General features: G+C 40.1%; 1 protein-coding gene across 1 annotated transcript; it reads right to left on the reverse strand.

Annotated features, from left to right (window-relative positions):
- Window positions 1-7,306: 7,306 nt before the first annotated feature.
- gpn2 (GPN-loop GTPase 2) lies at window positions 7,307-9,753 on the reverse strand. Its single transcript, XM_072678827.1, has 5 exons — window positions 8,890-9,753; window positions 8,633-8,789; window positions 8,074-8,234; window positions 7,844-7,974; window positions 7,307-7,592 (listed from the first exon to the last, which is right to left on the reverse strand). Exons 1-5 carry the CDS (start codon window positions 9,304-9,306, stop codon window positions 7,520-7,522), a joined length of 939 nt encoding a protein of 312 aa, XP_072534928.1. The 5' UTR covers window positions 9,307-9,753; the 3' UTR covers window positions 7,307-7,519.
- Between the last annotated feature and the right edge of the window lie 659 nt (window positions 9,754-10,412).

Consider the following 10,412-nt stretch of genomic DNA (forward strand, 5'->3'; position numbering starts at 1 on the left):
GGCCAAACGTTGAACATTAGCTGCTTATATAAACCAGAAAAACAGTTTCGGAGGATTTGAAAGATCTACATAGCTCTTTACAGCTCACAAAAATGATCTTAGCTTGTTGTTCTGTCTAACTTCGCCCTCTGGTGGCAAACCGTCTTCAAAACACATTCTCCACTGGAAGGAAATTTTAATTTAGGACCAGGCACAACCCCTGTCTGGGAAACCGATGCACTGTATGTCCAAAACACTCAGATATCCCGTCTATAAGTGAAGTCTTCTTCATGGAAAAGATTTCACTGGAGAATGGGGTGCTGGTGGGTGTCGTATATGATCCTAACAGCAGCAGCGCTCTCCCCCTTATACCAGAACTGATCATTCTGATTAAAAACGATAAAATATGTTATTGTAGTTTTCTACAATTAATGTACTATTAATGATCGATTCTCAGCCTCTTGTTAGCTACAGTTGTCTCTTACATTGAACTCGAGCCTGTATGACCGACTGTTAAGCGGCTAAAGAGAGTGTAAACATATATTAATACAATCCGTGCATGTGTTCATTTTATTGGTTCTTGCTTTTTTTTATTTTAAAGAAATGTTATAAGATAGCATTTTTGGACTGGAACTGAGCTTAACAAGACTTAACAAATATAGCTACCAAATGGAAATGTGATTAAAAATAACATAATTTAATTACTGAACTAGCTGTAGTTATTCTTACAACATGCCGTTTAACAAAACGCAAATAATCATGGCAACTGATTGTCCTCTAGTTTTATCAGTGAGTATAGAGTCCTAAATGAATAAGTTGATTTACAAAAGAATAAGAAATTTACAAAACAGCGATGAAGTAAATATGTCGAGAAATACCAGTAAACAAAACAACGATACATCCCAGGTGTGGGTTAAACGCTGCTGATAATAATACAACCGGGTCAACGTCTCACTCGGCTTCAAAATAAAAGTCTCTTAATTGCACGTTAAAGGTTGCTGACGTTAAAGTGTCCTGAGAAAACATTCAACTCTTGTACGTTAGAGAACAGAATTACTGACGATACTTAGCATATATTTCTATTACAATTTCTATTTTATTACCACAATTGTAAAAAGAAAGCTGTTATTTAGTTAAAGGAGATTTAATAAAATATTAATGCATGAGATTTGAGCATCGAATACTGTAAATAGACTATATGAACTGGAGTTCCCAATTTTTGGCCATACTACAACAAAGTATTTTTAGGTAACAAGAAATCTTTTGTCCTCCATCATATGGGCCCTTAAGTACTTTCAGATTTAGCTAGTGACTGTAGTCTATAGCTAGATATCTTATTAGCATGCTGGTACATTTTAAACTGAGCAGATGTAATAATTAGCAACCTATACATTTTATAGTTTTTATTTAGATACACACACACACTACCTCTATAACTTTGTCTTTCAGTTATCTGTGAATATGCAGTTCCACTGTTATGCTCTGTATCTAAGTCAGATAATAACACCAGTTTAATAAGACTGTGTAATGATAGGAGACTTAATGCTGACTAATCTCGGTTTTATTTGGTCCCATTATATGTTAAATATTGATGGCTTTCCCGTCAGTATCTTGTGGCTGGTTTGTGTGATTGTTGAGCACTAAAATACATTTTCGATAGCATTATTATAAAACTGTGCAAATATTGTCAGCTGCTTTAATCTTCATATATGCATTTATTTTGCATTGTAAGTACATGTGAGCCTGAAGACGTCAGTGCTGCAATACAATTCTGTATGCATGACCCTTTGTTTCAAATGTTTTACAACAGACATCTCACCCAATTTTTTGCTTAATCATGTTGAAATAAATCACAATTGTATAATGCTTTTTATTTTACAGTATGATACATCTAAAAACTGATCTGCAACATTTTCAAGCACAAATTGTCATCACCAGTGAACCAGAATACAGTCTTAAACTGTCTTAGTTTTATACAAAACAGCACATACAACAAAGGTACTTTGGTGAACACTGAGTGGTGACTACTCATCAAGGCCTTCATCCTTGTCCTCATTACCCTGCTCCTTCTTAGTGTTTACTTGTGTGTGCTCCAACAACCTGGAGATAACAAACACTAAGCATTACAGCAAGAAATCATGTTACAAACTCAGTAGAGAGGAAAAAAGTGCCTATAAGCAATGGTGCAAAGCATTTGATTAGGAACCTACTACTTGTTCATGCTATTATCTAATCAAGCATCTCAGAATATTTAATGCACTGAACCATGGGCCAAATGGGGTACAAGACTGAAGACAATGTTGGGATTTGCTTCTATGGAATGTAAGCTGGCAGGTTACACAGATGGTAGGTTTAAACCAGCGTGTGAGTGGCTTGTTCAGTGGCTTTCCCAGTCACCAGATCTAAATCCAATAGAACATTGTAGATTTGCAGTGTGTTCATGTTTCAGAAAAATCTAATCTGTCTAATATGTTTATGTTGTATCTCATATTCTTAATAAAGTGTCCCTTTATTATGTACAGAGTAGTCCTGTACCTACTCTGGATACACAGGTGCCTTGGTGGGGCTGATCCACAGTGCCTGGAGTCTGTAGAACAAGATACATTCAACACAAACATATTTCATAATGATTAAATAAATATGTCTGAATAGTTATGTAAAGTAAAAAAGGGGGATAGATACATGTATATATATATATATATATATATATATATCATGATAAAAAACTATTACTGAAGCAAAGGTCAAGAGGACATCTCATCAGCACATCTCAAATCGCAAAGTAAGCTCAAACTGAATTACTAATGATGCTTCTTACACTGTGTGACATGTTATGAAATATGCACAGCTAGAAACAGCAGAAGCAAATCGATAGGACAGTTTTTCCTCAGTCTGGCAGCACCCCCTACAAGCATCAGGCTCAACCAAAATTCTTTGTAGGATTACAATTATCCAAATTTATGTGCATATATAATTATTTCAAACATGGCTGATAATGCTAGCTTCTAAGTGGTTTAGTTACATATTGTATTAATCACCAAACAATGTGTTTGGAGCAACTTTAATTCAGGTTTGTACAGAACAACAAAACACTGTTAGACTAAGTCTCCGGTGCAGAAGAGGTAGGACATACAATAGTGCAAGGACAACAGACAAAACACGAGACAGGGGTGCGTAGACAAGAAATACAAGAAATACAAGGAAAATACAAATATGTGCATGAGCAAATGTGTGCATGTGGCTGCGTGATTGAGGTCCAAGCTAAGTTACCATACTAATAGTAAAAAGATATAAATATGTAGAGCAGCGATGTGCTGTTAAACCAGTGTGGTTTCATTTCTTTTATTTTTCCTTTTGGACACTGGAAAATGTCAAGAGCCGCTTAATTTCTGATTCTTTTAAGAAACATATACAGATTATTAGTTTTTTAAAATATAAATATAATATATTATATAATAATATACGTATAATTGTTAGGATGCAACACTAATTTAAGACTAAATATCTGATATCACCATGTAAACGTGAGGGGTTAAGATTCTAAACTTACAGCCATAGGTCTGGTTTATTTTGCTCCACTGCAATGCAATGTTGGGAACCGTGCTTAATCTAGCATCCCAGAGCCCAACCTCTCATGTTTCACACACTGCCAGCAACATGACTGCTTTGACTGTTTTTGAATCTTAGATAAATGACTTCTCATGTGAGACCTCATATTCCAAAATAAAACTCATACATGACATGACATGCATAAACTATTGTTGTTGTTGTTGTTGTTTACTTGGCTGAAGAAGTATGCTTACCAATTCAGCACAATATTTTTTCTTCAACAAGATAGAAATTAAAAATAACTACATTTAGGGTCACTTGCACAAACCTTGCATATGGATGCCCAGAAATAGTAAGTGGATCTTTCCCCAGTCTCCCCCATTTCCCTGGTTGATGGGTGATGGGTCCTCTGTTGCTATCCTGGATGGCCCCTGCAATACTCGTCGCTACTGTCCATCTCTGAGGGTAATTTGGGTATCCCCGGCTCCCCAGCTGGAGTTCAGGGTCGGGGTGGACGTGGGCTGTGGATTTCCCATAGAATATCGCTGATTATTGTACGATGCAGCCATAGCCGTGGATCCTCCCGCTGGCTGTGGCTTGGCTGCCTGCCCCCCTGCCGCCTGAGCCGGAGGATTGCGCGGGGAGTTCACGGCGTAGCCTTGGCCCGGATAGGGCGTCCGGCTCGGAAACGGGCCGTAGCTGTTGAAGTGATGGTTAGAGAAGCCGTGGTCGTGCGAGTTTGCCTGATGCATGTCCAGAGCTTTGTTGTCCGCCATGTGGGTGAAAAGGGGCCCGTCCGGTGATGCTGACTGTAACAGTCGGAAATTGGTGGGAAAGCGGACGCGTGGTGGTGAGGTCCCCGTTCTTCATCCCTGACTCCCCTCCTCACTGTCCTGTTTTTAGACACTGAGGTGACAGTGGACAGACTGTCCATTAACCAAAGTGAGGGTGGGCTTTGCGTGAGGAGGCGAGAGAGAGAGAGAGAGAGAGAGAGAGAGAGAGAGAGAGAGAGAGTGAGAGTGAGGAGGCGAGAGAGAGAGAGAGAGAGAGTGAGAGAGAGTGAGAGTGAGGAGGCGAGAGAGAGAGAGAGAGAGAGTGAGTGAGAGAGAGAGTGTGTGTGTGTGAGAGAGAGTGAGAGAGAGAGAGAGTGTGTGTGTGTGAGAGAGAGAGAGAGTGTGAGAGAGAGAGAGAGTGAGAGTGAGGAGGCGAGAGAGAGTGAGTGAGAGAGAGAGTGTGTGTGTGTGAGAGAGAGTGAGAGAGAGAGAGAGAGTGTGTGTGTGTGAGAGAGAGAGAGAGAGAGAGTGTGTGTGTGAGAGAGAGAGAGAGTGAGAGAGAGTGTGTGTGAGAGAGTGAGAGAGAGAGAGAGAGAGAGACTGGAAGACTGGATCTACAAAAAGTGCTGTTTTGTCAGTAAAACAGCTGAACCAACCTCTGAACTCTGAGACCTTCATTACCTCCATGAGATCCAGCTGAATTTAGTCATTTATACTCATGGTGCTGTAGACTCCCTATATTGTTTAATGTATGGGAATAGAGGTGCACAGACAGTGTAATGAGAGCCTTCCCTTGGAAATAGATGAGTAGTAGTTGAATAGAGAGTAAAGTCAGTCGGTTAATGATGCTTATTTTCAGCTGCAAGACCACTTCATCTGTCACAGCGAGGCAGATACTGTAGCTTTTAAACGATAGCCATAGATGGGACCTGTCACTATGTTCAAGACTAATTGCTCTCCGTTTTTAAGGCACACTATATGTCCAACTATTTGTGGACACACCTTTATAATGACTGCATTCAGATACTTTAAGTTGCACCCATTAACGACCCAGATATGTAAATGCACACCTTACTTCAACAAAGGCGGGAGACACTCCTTTTTGTATTTAATTTGATTTCAATTAAACATAATATAGATCTCATGTTTTGTAGAGTAGCTAAAAAAACTATGGATATCCTCTTTTTTCCCATGTTGTTTTAACATGTATGGAACTAATAATTATTATAAGGACAAGCCAAACAGACCATTTTAGTTAGAATTTAAAAATGTTTAATGAGCATAAAGAGTTTTTTTTAAATAATTTGATAGTTGGCATGCCAGATGTGTTAGGGCGTGCCAAATGGCGTGCCAGCAGTTTTAAAATGTGCCGGTTGTTGTGGCAGCTGCTTTAGGATGTGCCGGATGGTGTGCTTGCTGAAGTGCCTGATGCTGTGCTGGCAGGTGTGACGGCTACTTTAGGATGTGCTGGATGGTGTGCCAGCTACTTTAGGATGTGCTGGATGGTGTGCCGGCTACTTTAGGATGTGCTGGATGGTGTGCCGGCTACTTTAGGATGTGCTGAGTGGTGTGCCGGCTACTTTAGGATGTGCTGGATGGTGTGCCGGCTACTTTAGGATGTGCTGAGGGGTGTGCCGGCTATTTTAGGATGTGCTGGATGGTGTGCCGGCTATTTTAGGATGTGCTGGATGGTGTGCCGGCTACTTTAGGATGTGATGGATGGTGTGCCGGCTACTTTAGGATGTGCTGGATGGTGTGCCGGACGGTGCCAGCTACTTCAGGATGTGCCAGAAGGTGTGCTGGCTGCTTTAAGATTTTCTGCATGGAGTGGCGGGTGGCTAGGGACATACTGGATGGTGTGCCAGATGGTGTTTTGGCTGCTTTAGGATTTGTCGGTTGGCGTAATATGTGCCAGGATATGTCAGATGGCATACTGTCCACTTTAGGATGTGTCCAATGACAGCTTTAGGATATGCTGGTGTGGTGGCTGGTGTGCTTTAAGATGTGCCGGCACCTGGCAGCCAGAAGGTGTACCGGGTGGTGTACCAGGCTGTGTTCCGACCAGAACCTAGCAGCTGGGTGGTTTGTCTGTAATGCAAGTCCCGGGTGAAGTGCCGGCTGGCCAGATCTCTGAAGTAGGTACATTCTTTACACAAAATGAGAAAGTAATTACTTTAAGAAGACAATCAAATGCTGAACATTAGTTACAATTCTACAATTTTTGTGGATCTGAAAGATCTACACAACCCTTTACATTCCAAACCAATCTTAGCTTGTTGTTCTGTCTGGCACCCTCTGGTGGCAGATCTTATTCAAAACACACTATCAGCTTTTCCCAAACCATTCCCTCCTCACTGACACTCCATATGAAGTCACACTCTGTGCTGTGAAGGGTGCTTCCGATTAATGGGAAGAGCTGCTTTCTAAGCTGCCCCTCTGTGGCGTTTTGTGGTTTAGTCATCTCTGGTGCTCACTCACTGTTGGAGGATTTTATAGCCCATTCCCCCTCCAGACTGATCATTTAGGGACAGCCCTTATGGTGGGAAGCCCGCCACATCAACAAGCAAATGGAAGCAGAGTGGACAGGCGAAGTGAGTAGGGAACAGACTGAGATTTGGGGTATGGGCTCATTTTTAGGACATGGGTTAGTTCTAGTCTAGGACTACACAGCATTCTGAATGGAGATTCTTCACTGAAGGGAAAATGTAGTACAAGGCTAGGCTTAATCCCTGGGAAACGACCCATTTGTCCAACAGTATTTAGATACACCATCTATTAGTGACTTTAGCTACATTAAGAGGCACCTATTGCTATTTGATTTCCTGTCATTTTAACCACACACAATTACATTTAACTGTAGTCTGTGTGGTATATGGTCGAAGTGGTATATGATGAAAACTAAAGTTTTTGTTTGATTTGTCAGTTATTTCTAATCATTAAAATATAATAAAACATTTTGTACAGAAATTGTGCTTAATAGCTTCATCAAATAAAGCAAACAGAACTTATTGAACATATTTTATTAAAAATAACTTTATTATTATTAAGCAATAGTTTTCCTTGCAAAATATCAGTTGACAAACTAAAAATATCCATGCCGACTGTTAACAGTCAACTGGTTTAGACTTTCATCATCCACTGATCTTTTCTTAAAAAACCTAAGAAAATCAGTTGAAATACCAAGCTGCCGGGTTAGGCTTCCACTGGTAAAAGCACAGTTACAAGTCCATAACCTCTTCTTCCAAAGTCTTTTTACTGGGTTCCACATATCTCTCTTGTACTCCGAGAGTTCTGAAATAAAAACAACGTTAAGGAAGATGTAAACATGCATTAGCCAACTAGTCTATGAAAGTCTGCTTTGTTTCTGTGAAAGTCTTTCCTAAAACAATACCCACCTCCTCCCACACACACACACACACACACACACACAATATATATTTTTTAAAGCTGATTTAGTATCCCCCTAACTGGGTATTAAAAAAAACCCAACAACATAAACAAAAAAAAAAACGGAGACAAAGAGACTGATCAGGCAAGGATACGAGCTGAACTGAAAATCTGCCCCCACAGCCGCAGACATCATGGCCTGTAGATTCCTTTCCTCCATGTCACCAAAACAGTAACCATTGGCCTTGTCCACTGTCCGCAAGACTTGCGTCATGCTCTCCTTATCCTTAGAAAATAAGTCACAGGTAAAAGATCATTATTTAGCCTGTGTAAAAAAAAACTGTGGCTGCGAACAGAGTGAAAGGGGCAGATTGAAAGCACTCACTTGCACATTCAGAGGTACAAAAGACACCAGACCATAGTCCTGAATGACCTCAGCCAGCTTCACATTTAGGTGATGGAATTTCTTGAAGAACGGGTCTGAAGCTAGATGTTCCACCAGGTATGATAAGTCCATAACCTCAGTGTAGAAATCAAGGTTGAAAGCTACAAGGGACGATAAGACATTATCATACTATGCTTAACTGAAAAGACAAGATAAGTGCTTGCCCACATAGTAGAGATGATATTTTGGAAGTGTTATTGGTGTTGGTCCAAGATCAGCAGAAAATTGATATTTAATGGAATGGATATGAGAGGGAAAATCAATTTCATAAGCGTTACATATCTATGCTCAGATAGGACACACTCACACTGTATGATGTGATGTGAGCTGTGTATTTCTTGTGACGTAGTTGTTTTTTTTTAGATGCTCATCTTAAGTTAAATGATTTAAGCTTAATAGTTCTTAATAGACATGTATATGTTTATTATTGTCATCAGAAAAGAAAAATGGTACCCAATGGTATCTAATACACATAACACAATCTATCACACCTACTCACCCAGCCTGCCGTACTGTTCAATCAGATCCATCTTGGAGAGAACGTTGACATGAGGCAGCTCCACCTGGAGCATGGTGGACAGGGAGGTGCAGAGCACAGAAATGAACTTGGCTGGTTCAGCACAGTAATGGGAGTCCACCAGATGCACTGCTGTCAACTAGAAGCATTTTCAAGGGTTACTGACCAAAGATATCAGTGCTGTAACTCAACCTCTCAATTTGCCAGAGCAGCTTCAACTATATGCCTTTGTTACCTACCCTGAAATTCCACTTGGACAGCTGGGCAAATATATTTTTGACTGAACTGTGGTGAGTGTACAGCTCCACCTGGCCAGGACAGTCGAACAGAAAGTAGTGATCATGGTGCTCCTTCAACTTGCCCTCCAACCAGTCCAAATTGGCCTCCAAGTATTCCATGCTGTAAATAAGGCCACCATTAGGGCCCAGTTTCAGACCATCCATCACATCGTCCAGGGTGATGAGCTCTGATATGTCCACTGCACACGTGTATGGCAGGCCCTCGTTTGCGGGGTCCATGTTTATCACCACCACCTTACGGCCCAGGTGGCTCAGGAACTCTTGCATTGCACGGCAGTAGGTTGTTTTGCCTGAGCCAGGTGGCCCAATAACAACTTGACCGAAACGCAGAGGTGGCTGTTGAGGCTGAGAAGACATGATGGAGGTCCACCACTACGCAAAGTAACGTTAACTATAAAAAATGAGAGGCTTTACAAGGTACAGGCAGCAGGTCACTCACGAGACACTACATACTGCTATATACTGACCTGACGGCTCTGACATGCTACACAGTGCCCTGAAATAATGAGGCTCGCAATCACATTACTGCTTTCACTCGAGTACCATTTAGTCCGCCTTTAAAGGGCTAATTTTACAGCAAAGCCCAGAAAGGGAGACTTTTTTAATCACAAATATCTAACTACTTGGATTTAGAGAAATTGATGCTAGGAAAGCTAGCGCTAGCTAGCTACATCATTAAGAGTTACAGTGTTAAAAAGCAATGCGAGTACAAAAATCAAGCTAGACATATGATACAAAATGAATAAGTTAAATTATAAAAGAGCTACCAAGTACTCATGTCGAGAAATACCGGCATACACTAACGATACACCCCCAACGTGAGTAAAGGCTGCTGATAATACAGCCGGGTCAACGGCTCACTGGGCTTCAAAATAAAAGTCTCTTAATGCAACGAGACTGAACATGCAGTTCCCTGAGAAAGTGTTCAACTCTTAAGAGTTATACTCAGAGCAGCAAACGATATATAATGTTTTATTTTTTACTACAACAGAAAATCACTTTAAGAACACTTAAAACTTGAATATTTTGTTTGCAAAAATAAAGAAATTCAAAAAGCAGTCTATACTATATAACACTATATAACACTATATAACTTAAATGAATGGATGGGCTACTGAATAGGCAGATATACATAAATTATATATATAATTATATATAAATATAATATATATAAATATACAGTAATTTATGTTAGTAATATTAAGTCCTTATTATTCCCACATTTTTAATGTAAAGAGATTTTATTCCAGGTTATAATTAGCATATTAGCCCAGATCAGCAGGAAATGTATGCAAAATGTAGAGAACTGCTGTAATTAAACAAATAAGACCCTACAAAGTGAGATACAGTACTGTATGTAGACAGTATGAACTAGGGTTAGTGGTACATTTTAAATGTTAATTACTGTACTATATATATTACAACAAATGTGTTTTCAAAAAGTATGGAAACCTTTGGTTTTT

Source organism: Salminus brasiliensis, chromosome 5, assembly GCF_030463535.1.
Source record: "Salminus brasiliensis chromosome 5, fSalBra1.hap2, whole genome shotgun sequence".
NCBI lineage: Eukaryota > Metazoa > Chordata > Actinopteri > Characiformes > Bryconidae > Salminus > Salminus brasiliensis.